This window comes from Hypanus sabinus, chromosome 6 (genome assembly GCF_030144855.1).
Source record: "Hypanus sabinus isolate sHypSab1 chromosome 6, sHypSab1.hap1, whole genome shotgun sequence".
Taxonomy (NCBI): domain Eukaryota; kingdom Metazoa; phylum Chordata; class Chondrichthyes; order Myliobatiformes; family Dasyatidae; genus Hypanus; species Hypanus sabinus.
In genome coordinates this window covers 97,466,122-97,480,567 of record NC_082711.1, presented here as the reverse complement: position 1 = coordinate 97,480,567, position 14,446 = coordinate 97,466,122, and the positions used below count along the sequence as shown (strand labels likewise).

General features: G+C 40.4%; 2 protein-coding genes across 11 annotated transcripts in view; one reads left to right on the top strand and one right to left on the bottom strand.

Annotated features, from left to right (window-relative positions):
* The window catches only part of LOC132395711 (leucine-rich repeat-containing protein 72), a 42,061-nt gene extending 40,250 nt beyond the window's left edge, over positions 1-1,811 (bottom strand). For 8 of the 10 annotated variants that reach the window (XR_009512727.1, XR_009512726.1, XM_059972647.1 and 5 more), the window contains exon 1: positions 1,638-1,811. Coding sequence is in view for 6 of the 10 variants with exons in the window: in XM_059972647.1 (XP_059828630.1) it covers positions 1,638-1,805 (168 nt within the window). In the remaining 4 variants the exon portion in view is untranslated. Of the gene's footprint in view, positions 1-465; positions 584-1,541 lie in introns of all 10 variants that reach the window. The other 2 variants (XM_059972651.1, XM_059972650.1) reach the window with 2 other exon arrangements.
* A 3,242-nt stretch (positions 1,812-5,053) lies between these two features.
* On the top strand, positions 5,054-8,641 carry sostdc1a (sclerostin domain containing 1a). Its single transcript, XM_059972656.1, has 2 exons — positions 5,054-5,377; positions 6,699-8,641. Exons 1-2 carry the CDS (start codon positions 5,158-5,160, stop codon positions 7,145-7,147), a joined length of 669 nt encoding a protein of 222 aa, XP_059828639.1. The 5' UTR covers positions 5,054-5,157; the 3' UTR covers positions 7,148-8,641.
* The last annotated feature ends 5,805 nt before the right edge of the window (positions 8,642-14,446 follow it).

The window sequence follows — 14,446 nt, the reverse complement described above, 5'->3', positions numbered from 1 at the left end:
GTAACCCTTTCCAGTCTATGCCGGGGAGAAGACTTCTGTCACCAAAGTAGAAATATCACATATTTCTATATTATACTGCAGCTACTTTGCATTTGCTCATTCACTCAAACCATTCAAATTACATGAAAGCTCCTTTGCATTCATTCATTTTCACAGTCTCGCCCAACACTGTGTCCTCTGCAAACTTGGATACATTGCAGTTCATTCCCTCATCTAAATCATTAACATAGATTATAAACAGTTGGGGTCCTGGCACTGATCTTTGCGATATCCTACTAGTAGCTGCCTGACACTCCAACGAAAACCTAATAAATCCTGAAGGTCAAGAGGGTTATGATTTTCAAGTTCTTCAGAGTGAACTTCAGCAATAGCCTGTCATGGTGCATCCACACAGACATTAGGGCCAATAAAGCTGAACTTCCTCAGGAGGCAAAATAAATTTGTCATGTCCCTTTTGATACTCACTCACACAATAGAAATCATCCTATCCAGATGCACGCATAAACAGGAGAAAATCTGCAGATGCTGGAAATCCAAGCAACACATACAAAATGCTGGAGGAACTCAGCAGGCCAAGCAGCATCTGTGGAAAAGAGTAAATTTCGATGTCTCAGCCTGAAACTTTGGAAGTACTCTTTTCCTCCGCGGATCCATTCTACACTCAGTACATGCTACCTCAGGACACAGCTAGTATAATCAAAGATTCCACCAGCCAGGACATTCTCTCTTCTCTCCTTCCCATTGGGCAGAAGATACAAAAATACATAGACTAAAGGACAGCTGTTACCCTACTGCTATAAGAAAATTAAATGATTCCCTAGTGTGATAAGATGGATTCTTGACCTCACAATCTATCTTGCGTTCTTGCACTTTACTGTCTACTTGGACTGCATTCTCTCTATACTATTTCACTTTATTCTGCACTCACTTATTGTTTTACCTTGTATTACTGCAATGCACCATTATAATGAAGTGAACTGTATAGATGATGTGCAAGACAAATTAATGAATTATGTAGATTAACATCACACATAATTATTCGTTCTCTGAACCCTTAGTGCCTAAGTGGAACATGGGGCATCACATAATTATTGCTGTGTCCTTATCACATTTGAGTCCAGTTTAATTGAATCCACTCTAATGTTTGAAGTCTGTATGTGACCTCCACCAAACGTTCAGACCCCATGGTGTTACTTTGTTCTACCAAGATTGTAATTCTTCTTTTACTGACAATGCCACTATGCCCCCTTCCCTTTTCTCCTGCCTGTGAATACTATACTGAAGACTCTTGGATGTTCAGTCCCCAAGCTTGGTCACTTGTTCAGCTACGTCTCAATAATGGCAATCATATTGTATATATTTATATCTATTTGTGCGATTAATGCATCTGTGAAACTCCGCGCAGAGACACAATGCATCCAGACCTATCTTGATTACTATTTCCAGTATTTTGCTTTTTTACCCCCCCCCCCCTTTATGATTTCCAACAGCGGCAGTTTTCTTTTTCACTCGCATCTTTTTAGATTTCCCAGCTGCTCTACCTGTCGGGCTTCTATCTCGGGCTCATCGATGCCAGCCGCTCCCGGAGGAGACGAGACAGACCTATCAGCCCTCACGCTCCCACCGCGGCTCCTCACCTCTGCCGCCGCCATCTTGTGTTTGGAAGCGGTTGCTCGGCGACGTGACGTCACACTCGGGGTTCGGGGCGCTGGCCGGTGCATATGGCTGACCCTGCGTGTGGTCAGTGGCGTCCGGCCGGTTCTTGTACCCGGTGCAGTGCTGTTTGTCCACAGTGCGCTCAGCATTTCCAGAGGTACAACGTAAGTTTCCTCGGCGCGAAATTTTGGACCCTAAATCCTGGCAGCTGCAACCGCGTTGGTGAATTAAATTACAGCAAAAACGGGAAATCATGGAAATATTTTGCAGGTCACACTGTGGGAGGTCTGAGTTACCGAGTATTTCCACCATTTTATACTTCTGTTTTAGATTTTCAGCAGCTTTCAAGATCAAGTTTACTGTCAATGGCGTACATATCCAGGGCAAAATGCTGTGAAGATAAGCATTTTGCAGCAGAATATTTCCATTTTAATAACACCTTCCTGATGGGAGTATTAATTTTATATGGCTTACCATTAGCCGTAAGATCGTCAAACTACTAACAGCTGCACAATTTATTTATACACTTGTATAATTCGTGACAGAATTCCGTTTTTCTGCATTGCTGTTTGCCCTAAATGAGCCCCTATTAAAGCAAATAGAAATGCTACAAATCGCTGAGCAGATTACAGTAGTTGTTGTGGACTGAGAAACACTCCACTTCAAGGTCCTTTACCGGCTTTTTAAAAGTTGAAAGTAAATTGGTAAATTTGTTTATTCCTGTCAAATGTATCGCATACCATCAATACAGATCAATTAATTCCAACAGTTTTTTTAAGGTAATACAAGGTAAAAGTGCCGAATAAAGCGTTATAATATTGGAAGTTCAGTGCAGGTGCGCAGTGCGTGCAAGGTCACAATAAAGTCGATAGTGAGGTCAATAATCTGTGTTAACGTAACATGGAACCATTCAATGTCCTTAAAACAGCAGGATAGAAGCAATCCTTGAGCCTACGTTCTCACAGCCTTTTGTATTTTCTGCCTGATAGGAAGAGAGGAGAGAGAATGCCTGTGATGGGTGGGGCTTTGATTATACCGACTGCTTTTCGAAGCAGAGGTCCGTGGGGGTGAGAGGCTGTTTTCCGTGATGTGTGGTACTGTGTCCACAACTCTTTACAGAGAGGAAGTTCAGAAGCCTGAAGCCTAAAACACCCAACGTTTTAGGATTCACCTCTGCCATCAGATTTCTGAACAGACAAGGAACCCGTGAACACTACCTCAGTATTTTTGCTCTCTTTTTTCATTACTTATTTCTTATTGTAATTTACAGTATAGTATAACTTTTTGCACTGTGCTACTGCTGCAAAACAACAAATTTCACCACATATGTCAGAGATAAACATGATCCTGATTCTGAGTTTCTTGCAGTCATGCGTACAGCAGTTATCATACCAAGCCATGATACATCCAGGTAGGTTTCTTTCTGTGGTGCACCGATAAAAATTGGCGTCGCTCAAAGTGGACATGACAAATGTCTTTAGTCTCCTGAGGAAAGGCTGTGTTGTAAACATGGTTGGACTAGGACAGGTCACTGGTAATGTTCACTCTTCAGAACTTAAACATAGAAAGCCGACAGCACAATACAGGCCCTTCGGCCCACAAAGCTGTGCCGAACGTGACCTAACCTTAAAAATTACCTAGGGTTACCCATAGCCCTCTGTTTTTCTAACTTTAAACTCTCAACCACAGCATCGTTGATGTGAACAGGAACATGTACCTTACTTTCTTCCTGAAATCAATGGCAGCTCTTTTGTACATGTAAATTGTATTCAAAAGCTGATCTTAAATAAAACAATGCAAAGTAGCCCAAATTACTTCCAGAGAGTATTGATTCCATTAATTCATCAAAGCACAATTTATATAAGATGGAACAGCACGGTAGTGCAGTGGTTAGCATACTGCTTTACAGTACAAGCAACGCAGCTGCAATTCCCACCTGCCTGTAAGGAATTTGTACATTCTCCCTGTGACCACATGGGTTTCCTCCCACAGACGTACCAGTTGGTAGGTTAAATGGTCATTGTAAATTGGCCTGCGATTAGGCCCAGATTGAATCAGGAGATTGTTATGTGAATGAAAGGCAAGAAGGGCCTATTCCATGCTGTATCTCAATAAATAAATAAATAGTACTTGTTCTTGGAAATAGTACACAGTGAAGTACTTCATGGATAAGGCATCAGCTCTAGTGATCTGAAGGTCACTAGTTCGAGCCTCAGCTGAGGCAGCGTGTTGTGTCCTTGAGCAAGGCAGTTATATAAGATGGGGCAGCAGGGTAATGCAGTGGTTAGCACACTGCTTTACAATACAAGCAACGCAGCTGCAATTCATTGTTCTGCAATGACACTGGTGCCAAGTATGGGTCCTAGTGCCCTTCCCTTGGACAACATTGGTGGCATGGAAAGGGGAAGGCTTGCAGCATGGGCAACTGCCGGTCTCCCATACAACCCTGCCCAGGCCTGTGCCCTGCGCCCTCTTCATTCTAAGAGGCCTGGAATTGCTTCTAATATAAGAAATGTAGGGATGGGACAATGCAAGTATTAAAGGTCCTTATCAACCATTGGCATTTATTTATAATCATGAAACACACAATAAGTTGGAGGAACTTATATGGAGACGTTCGGACTGAGACTGTTCGTCTGTACTGGAAAGGAAGGGGAGAGAAGCCAGAAGAAGAAGGTGGTGTGAGGGGGAAGAGCATAAGTTGGCAGGTGATAGATGAAAACGGGGGAGGGGGATGAAGTGTGCAAACTAGCCTGAGTTAGGATTCAATATGCAGTATTGTTTAGCTTTTGACATTGCATTGAATCTGCATCAACTTTATTGTTAGCAACATAAGTCGTGAAATTTGTTGTTTTTGGCAGCAGTACAAACTACTATAAGTTACAAATAAGAATAAATAGTGAAGAAAAGGAATAGCGATGTAGCGTTCGTGGACCATTCAGAAGTATTATTTTGTTAAATCAAAGATCTCATTGTGTGATAACGTAAATCCACAAACAAGATAATAAGGGAAGTAATTATTGCAAAGAACATAATTCTATGAGTCATTTTGGATTGATATAACAGGTTTACACATATAAAACAGGTTACAATTATAAGAAAAATTCCTGATTAAAATGTACTTTATTGAATATTAATACACCATGTACTAGGATCTGTAAAACATGTTATGTGCATTTGTGCATATATTTGGAACTTCACAAATGTCATACATCACAAGGATTCTGTCTCTTTAAGGGGTGTTACAAAAGAAATATTTCACAATGTGAAACCTGAGATGTGTGAAATTTGAAACTGACATGATTTGCATATACCACACTTCTACGTGTGTGATCTGGCCTGCTATTGGTTATCAGGATATGTCTGTATGTTTCCTTTCTCAAGCTTCACTGTTTCCACTTGAATGAATGCCAAGGAGCTTTATAAAAAGCAAGGCACAGAAACTCCACGTTAAAACCTACAACGTTACAACCAGATCTTCATCCTGAGAGTTCTTGAGCCATGATTACACAGCCTTTTGATTGCACTTTCTTTGTGATAGCATGCATTTTTTTAAAATGCTGCTTTGCCTTTGACATAGGTGCAGAACAAACTAAAAATGATGCTACAGAAATATTCTACAATCTCAAGGTGCTACAGCATGAAGGTCCAAGTAATTTAACATTAAATCAGGCAAGGAATGGAGGAAGGCTACCTAACCCTTCAGACATGGATCATAAAGGTACAGTTTATGTGTTTTGAGAAATATTATCTTTGCTTTTGAGAGCTTTTCCCGTATTATAGTAAGATTAAATAAATAATATGGCATTAGACATATGTATTGTAGAACTTTACTTTCTCCTAAATTAACAATTTAGATTTAAGTACAAAATGCATTATTGCATTAACTATATCATTAATGTATAAAGGTGTCATTTCTATAGACAATGTTCTATTATTAAAATGCAGATAATACATTGTATATTAAAAGTGTAAAAGGATGAGAATAATTTAAAAGTAAACTATGAAATAAGTAGCATGGCCATGTATAAAAAATGATATCAAATTTCCGGAATGGACACTCTCCAGGAAATTGCACTGATAATTATCTGGTAATCTTTATGGTATTGAGCTGTCTATTGATCTAAAATACATTATTTTCATTGGGTTATTTTCATTGAGGTGGCTCACACAGCTTCTGATTAGGCTTGTGAGAAGCAGGAGTACATTCTGATCAATGCTTGAAGGTTTCATTTAGCATTTGAATGTTCAGCAAGTTTTCAATTACAGTTACTAGAATTACATGCACTATCATGTTAGCTATATTTGTAATCAACCTATCTTTGCATTGCCTTCAAAGAGACCGATAAGACATATATGGCACTGCCTCCATTGGCAGAATTTCAGTGAATTTATTCCAGATTAAAAGCGGCAATCCAATTTAGATTTGTGTGTCAATATACAGCAGAGCAAAAGGAGCAAGGATCTTGATTAGTCACCATATAGCTTTCTAAATTTAATTGGCTAGTTTTCCATGGATACGTATTTATTCAATTTGTCACCTAAACACAATTTTTTAAGAAGATGCATGAAAACTTAGTGCTGAATATGTTTCTTTTGTTGCTCTGACGACCAACAAATTGAAAGAAGTTTGGAAAGCAGCAAACAAATTCAACTAATGTTTGACATTGCCCCATTTTGAAAATCAGTTAAACATTCCATAGGTATTTGGTTACAAGCCAGACTTAGTTACTGGAAGTATTATCTGAAAAATATGTTTTTGTAGTTCTAAAAAGACACACATGTTGAGTAGAACAGACATTTTTATGGATTTGATTCATGGCAAATTTTAAAAATGCTTTTGGCTTGATTTCATGGATAGAGAAGATGTTTAAGCTTTAAAACAGTATAATCTAATACCAAAAATTTTTTTTAAAAGAGTGAGAACTCTCAAGTTAAGCAGAATTTCAAAAGGCTGATGGGGGTGGGGTGATTATGAGCATTTTATTTGAGGTTTAAAAATCAATGGTATGAAAAAAATAATTTGTTTCTTTGAAATATAGATCAATCTCAAGTCGGTTGTCGTGAGCTCAGATCAACCAAATACATTTCTGATGGTCTGTGCACAAGTATCAATCCAGTGAAGGAGTTAGTGTGTGCAGGAGAGTGCTTACCTATGCCAGTGCTTCCTAACTGGATTGGAGGTTATGGCAGAAAATACTGGAGTAGAAGGAACACGCAAGAGTGGCGCTGTGTGACTGACAAGACTCGCACTGAGAGGATTCAGCTCCAGTGCCAGAATGGAGGGACACGAACCTATAAAATCACTATAGTTACTTCTTGCAAGTGCAAGAGATACACACGACAGCACAATGCATCAAGCATTATCAACTTTGAGGCCGCATTTCCAGCAAGCAAGAGAAGATCCAGAGGCAAAAAAAAATCTCGTAAGATTCACCAAGAGGAGATCAAACGTAAAAGAAATTGGCACGAATTGGAAGACAAACAGTGATGTGTTTGCACCATGTGAACCCATGTGAACCATACTATATAAGAATGAACTCCCTATGTTGTTCTGCATATCATCAAAAAAGTTTATTCCATATTTCCTAGGTATGATTAATTAATTAAAACAAGGATTAGTTTATAGTCCAGCAGGTAAGTATTATCCACCCAGACTCCTGAATGAAACATGTATGCTCAGGAACCTGGACACATTAATGTTTTCAATAGCATTCCTTACTCTGTACCTTCCACTTAAAATTATAATAGCACTTTGGATAATAATTAAGAAATCAAAAACATACAGTGAAGAAAAATTAAGTTGCATGATTCAGGTTCACAGATTATTATTCCTAATAATTGAATAAACCGTACTAGGAATTATAATTGTTTAAATTTGACCATCAAATTAATCGAAGCAATTTAAGCTCTTCAGATGAATACAGTTGGATGAAATTCTAACCTGCCCAGTGCTCCTCGCATATTCATCATCATCATTATTATGTGCTGTATCATATGATGTGGGCGATCATGGTCTTCTGCAGACGTGGTTTGCCATTGCCGCCTTCTGGGCAGTGTCCTTACAAAACAGGTGACCCCAGCCATTATCAATACTCTTCACAGATTGTCTGCCTGGCGTTAGTGGTCACACCAACTGCTCATACGACCATCCACCACCTGCTCCTATGGCTTCACATGACCCTTATCGGGGGGTGGGGAGGGGGAGCTATGCAGGAGTTAGACCTGCCCAAGGGTGACCTGCAGCCTAGCAGAGGGAAGGTGTGCCTTACAACTCTTTTGGTAGAGACATATCCCCACCCCACCACCAAGCTCATGTATTAAACAGTCTCAAATCTTTCATGTATACAAAATGTACACAAGTGCATTCATCTTTAGTGCAGAAACAGGAGGTTGCACAAAGGACGAAAGAAATCATACCAGGTCAATGATGATACTTCAACTCTTTAAATTCCCAGCAGAAACTTATACCCATTTCTGATCTATGTTTAGGAAATAAGGTTCATTTAACACAAAACTTGTCAAATCCCAATGATATTTCAACCTTTAAACCTTTAATGTTTATTTGGTATTCAAGGATGATACTGGTCAATTATCATATTAAATCAAATTAAGGGACAGAGACTTCAACAGTTAAACATGCATTGCTGTATATTTATTGTTTCTCAATGTGATTATTTAATAAATGATTGTTTTTGGTTCTGAAGAATTATTAAGGATACATTTTATAATTTTCCCTTGTATCTGAATATTTCCAAGTTCAATAGTACAAATATGTAGTCTAAATTTTGTATAGGTATTGGTTGTACGGTTTATCAGAGTAAACTCTACTTATCTTTACTTAATCAATCAATAAAATGGAAAGATCTTTACCTTCTATAGAACACACTTTTCTGATTTAAGCTCATTTTTTGTCTTTTAATTATGTATGCTTCCTCCCAAGAAAATATAGAAAACTCATTAATAAAGTCAAAGATTCCCTGTGCTTTTTATCCGTGTATTTATTTGTTGTGAGTACTTGCTGGTGCTCGTGGCATTTAAGATACTAAGAGGTGTAGACTAGGCTGAACTTCATATTTCAACTTATGAAATCCCAGATTTCAATGGCATGATGGCAGTGCTGAACAAGGTTTTGTGAGGATCAATTATATTTCCTATACTACAGATTACCTTGGATGACACATGATGATCTGTTACCAATATTTACTATTTAATTCAGAAAGAGAAATACCAGAGACCACACAACTCCACTCACATCTTACACCACAGTGTACTGTCACTGCATTTGACCTACCAAGGTGCAACACACATTTATCTGGGTTAAACTGCATCTGCCATTCCTCTGTCCATATCTGCAACTGCTCTATACTGTGCTGTATTCTTTGCTAGTGTTCTACACTATTCAAGTAATCTTGGTATCATCCGCAAACTTACTAATACACCCATCTACATTTTCATTCTGGTCTTTTATATATGTCACCAACAGCAGAGGTCCAAGCACAGATCCCTGCATAACACCACTAATTATAGACTTACAGCTCGAATAAGACCCTTCGACCACTACCCTCTGACCTCTATGCACACAACAGCTCTAATTCCAAACAGCCAAGAGTGTGGTGGTATCCTTACTGCTCCACTCAGCCTGCTTGTGCTCACTCTTGCTGTCGACTCCCTTTCCAATTACTGTTCCTCCATTGCTGCTCCACTCTTTGCTCTTTCCTCCACTCATCCCGCTGCTGTCCCACTGATGATCACGTTGCTGCTCAAGTCACTCCCTGCCAATGCATCATGTGCATCTCCACCAACTATACATCCATTGTTGCATTCGCTGCCTTCTTCTTGCACTATTTGCTGCCCTCCTGTAGCTCCCTAACGGTTTCTTTTTACTCTCTTCTTACTGCTCCACTCTGCATTCTAGATGGTCCACATGTAAACATGCCGCTCCTCATTGGACCCACTTACTGTTGAACTCATTCACTGTCTCCTGGAGTTCCACTCACACCATTCTTCCTGCCACATTCATCGCTTGGCTGGTGCTCCTGCAACCCCTGCCACCTTACTGTTCCACACAATGCTCTGAGATGCAGAGGAGCTTAAGAGTTCTTGGACATAATTTGCCTTTACATTTCCATTTATGAAAATATTCCATTGATATTTATCTGAGGCTAAGGCTTTGGTTAGTTCATATGCAGTTGGACATCTTCCTGACACTACACTCGTGTCTAGAACATCTGGATAATAAAGACACCTACATGAGATGTCTAGTTAGCGTCACGTTCAATACCATAATTCCAAATAAATTTGTCTATAAGCTCCAAGACTTAGGACTCCACCTCCTCTGCAACTGGATTCTTGACCTCTTGACCAAATGGCCACAATCAATAAGGACAAGCAACAGCACCTTTGTCACAATTATCAACAGTGGTGTCCTGCAAAAGTGGCCAGGTTCTCTATGGGTTGAGTTAAGAAATGGCAAAGGTAAAAGGACTTTAATGGTAGTTATTTACAAGCTTCCAAACAGCAGCCGGGATGTGGATTATAACTTACAGCAGGAGGTAGAAAAGGCGTATCAGAAGGGCAATGTCATGATTATCGTTGGGGATTTTAACATGAAAGTGGATTGGGAAAACTAGTCCAGTACTGGACCTGAAGAGAGAGAATTTGTAGAATGTCTAAGGGATGGCTTTTTAGAACAGCTTGTTGTTGAGCCCACTAGCGGAGATCAGCTGTGCTGGATTGGCTATTGTGCAATGATCTGGAGGTGATAAAAGAGCTGAAGGTTAAGGAACCCTGAGGGAACAGTGATCACAATATGAGTTCACTTTGAAATTTGAGAAGGAGAAAGTAAATTCCAATATGTCGGTAAAGGAAATTACAATGGCTTATGTGTTGAAATGGCCAAAGTTGACTAGAATTGACAACAGAGCAGCAATGGCTGGAGTTTCTGTGAAAAATGAGGGAAGTGTGAAACAGATATATTCCAAATAAGAAGAAATTTTTGAATGGAAGAAGGACACTACTGTGGCTGACAAGTGAAGTAAAGGCAAAAGAGCGGGAATACAAGGAAGCCAAAGATAGTGGGGAGATAGAAGTTTGGGAAGCTATTAAAAACTTGCAGATGGAAACTAAGAAGGTCATTAGGAAGGAAAAGATGAATTATGAAAGGAAGCTGGCAACTAATATCAAAGAAGATACTAATAAGTTTATTTAATATATAAAGGGTAAAAGAGAGTTGAGGGTAGATATACGACCAATAGAAAATGACGCTGGAGCTATTGTAATGAGACACAGAGATGGCAGAGGAACTGAATGCGTATCTTGCATCAGTCTTCACAATGGAAGGCATCTGCAGTATTTTGGACATTCAAGAGTATCGGGGATGTGAAGTAAGTACAGCGAAACTTACAACTGAGAAGGTGCTCAGGAAGCTTAATGGCCTGAGGGTGGATTAATCTCCTGGATCTGATGGAATGCACCCTCGAGTTCTGAAGGAAGTAGCTGGAGAGAGTGTGGAAGCATTAACGATGATCTTTCACGAATCAATAGATTCTGGCATTGTACCAGATGACAGGAAAACTGCAAATATTACTCCGCTATTTAAGAAGGGAGGGAGGCAGCAGAAAGGAAACTATAGACCTGCTAGCCTGACGTCAGTGGTTGGGAAGTTGTTGGAATCAATTGTTAGGGATAAGATTATGGAATACCTAGAGGCACATGACAAGATAGGCCTAAGCCAGCATGGTTTCCTGAAAGGAAAATCCTGCCTGACTAAGCTACTGCAATTTTTTGAAGAAATTACAAGCAGAGTAGACAAAGGAGATGCAGTAGATGTGATGTACTTGGATTTTCAGAAGGCCTTTGTCAAGTACCACACATGAGGCTGCTTAGCAAGATAAGAGCCCATGGAATCACAGGGGAATTACTAGCATGGGTGGAGCATTGGCTGATTGGCAGAAAACAGAGAGTGGGAATAAAGGGATCCAATTCTGACTGACTGCTGGTTACCAGTGGAATTCCACAGGGGTTGGAGTTGGGACCGCCGATTTTATGAAATATGTCAATGATTTGGACAATGGAATTAATGGATTTGTTACTAAATTTGCTTATTGTGTGTAGTTCTGGTCACCTAGCTATAGGAAGGATATCAGTAAGATTGAAAGAGTGCAGAGAAGATTTACTGGGATGCCGGGTCTTCAGGAGTTGAGTTACAGGGAAAGATTGAACAGGTTAGGACTATATTCCTTGGAGCATAGAAGAATGAGGGGGCATTTGATAGAGGTTTCCAAAATTATGAGGGGAATATACAGAGTAAATGTGAGTAGGCTCTTCCCACTTAGATTAGGAGAGATAAATACGAGAGAACATGGCTTTAGGGTGAAAGGGGAAAGGTTTAGGGGGAACATTAGGAGGAACTTCTTCACTCAGAGAGCGTTGGGAGTGTGGAATGAGCTGCCATCTGATGTAGTAAATGCAGGCTCACTCTTAGGATTTAAGAATAAATTGGATAGATACATGGATGAGAGAGGTCTAGAGGGTTATGGACTGGGTGCAAGTCAATGGGACTATCGGAATAAAGTCTTAGCATAGACTAGAAGGGCCGAATGACCTGTTTTCTGTTCAGTAGTGTTCTATGGTTCTATGGATAAAAGATAGGTGGAAGAGCGGGTAGTGTTGAGGAGACAGAAAACCTGCAGAGAGACTTAGATAGTTTAGGAGAATGGGCAAAGAAGTAGCAAATGAAATACAATGTTGGAAAGTGTATCATCATGCACATTGGTGGAGGGAATAAATGGGTAGACTATTATTTAGATAGGGAGAGCATTCAAAATGCAGAGATGCAAAGGAACTTGGGGTTCCTTTTGCAGGATGCCCTAAAGGTTAATCTCCAGGTTGAGTTGGTGGGGCAGAAGGCAAATACAATATTGGCATTCATTTCTAGAGGTATAGAATATAAGAGCAGGGATGTGATGTTGAGGCTTTTTAAGGCACTGGTGAGACCACACTTGGAGTATTGTGTGCAGTTTTGGGTTCCTAATTTTAGAAAGGATGTACAGACATTGGAGATGGTTCAGAGAAGATTCATGAGAATGATTCCAGGAACGAAAGGGTTGCTGTATGAGGAATGTCTGGCATCTCTTGGGCTGTATTACCCAATGTTTTGGAGAATGAGGGGGATCTCATAGAAACATTTCGAATGTTAAAATGCCCAAACAGACTAGATATGGTAAAGTTATTTCCCATGGTAGGGGAGTCTAGGATAAGAGGGCAGGACTTCAGGATTAATGGATGTCCATTTAGAACGGTGATGTGGAGAAACTACTTTAGTCAGAACATGGTAAATCTGTGGAATTTTTTGCTACGAGCAGCTGTGGAGGCCACATCATTGAGTGTATTTAAGGCAGAGATGGAAAGGTTCTTGATTAGCCAGGGCATTAAAGGGTATGGGGAGAAGGCAGGGGAGTAGGAATGACTGGAAGAATTGGATCAGCCCATGATTGAATGGTGGAGCAGACTCAATAGGCCGAATGGCCTACTTCGGCTCTTATACCTTATGGTCTTATAACTCCAGAATGGCTTTTATCCCACTGTTATATGATTCTTGATCTCACATCTACCTTGTTATGGCCCTTGCTCCTCATTTGCCAATCTCTACTTTAATTTCTCTATAATTGTAACTCTAAATACTTAATTGGGGAACCACTTCATCCACAAAATGTGGAAATTCCTGGTGGCCAAATATTTTAATTTCCACTTCCATTCTGACATGTCGGTCTTGGGCTCCTTGTGTGCCAAGATGAGGCCACCCTCGGGGTGGAGGAGCAACACCTTATATTCTGTCTGGGTAGCCTCCAACCTGATGGCATGAACATTGATTTCTCCTACCAGTAATTAATTTTCCTTCCCTACTCTGGCCTTTTATTTCTTCTCAGCTGCCTATCACTTCCCCCTGGGTCCCCTCCACCTCCCCTTTCTCCTTAGGTCCACTTGTCTCTCCTACCAGATTCCTTTTTCTCCAGCCCTTTACCTTCACACCCACCTGGCTTCACCTGTCACTTTCCAGTGTTACGTATCCCATAACTGGATAACTTACCAGCAAAGATAGAGAGGTCCGTTGAAGTCTGATGGCACTATTTTCAAACGTTTTTATTTATAAAGGGGCACAAAAGTAAGGTTAATACAAACATTCAGATAATGCACCTCATCAATACTCAATCTAAAGCGGGGGTATAGTAATAAGCATCCTTAAGAAATAATCTCGACTGTTGTCTAGGGGATAACATATTGTCCGTTGGAGATATAAAAGTCACTCAGAAGTCTGCAGGCTTCAGCCTTTTGGGGAATTGCTGGGTTTCACGTGTATTAGAGAGATTGGTGAGAAAAGGAACAAACTTGCCCGGGTCTTTATGAAGCAACTCCTTTGAATCAGGGGAGCGTTGGTTCCCCGTTGTTAGTTCGAAGTCCTTTTCGGTGTTATTAGCCACCCGCTCCCCAGGCAAAGGAGAAACAGAACGCACGTGGCTTTGTATGGCTTCCCGCTAGCACGGGAGCGCTGAGCGATGGTGTCCTTCTGGTGCGTTGCTGGGGTACCGCCTCCTGCAGTCCCCTTTTATCTTGACTTGCAGAGTTGTAGATGTCCATCAAAGTAGGGTGATGCAATCCCCACTCCCACATTGCCCGAGGGTGTCCATATCCATGGTAGCTGTCAGGTAGCAGGGACATGCAATTCACACAGGTGTTTCTAAGAACAATGGTCAAAACCGTTGCATTGTCTCTCATTTCCTAGGTTCGA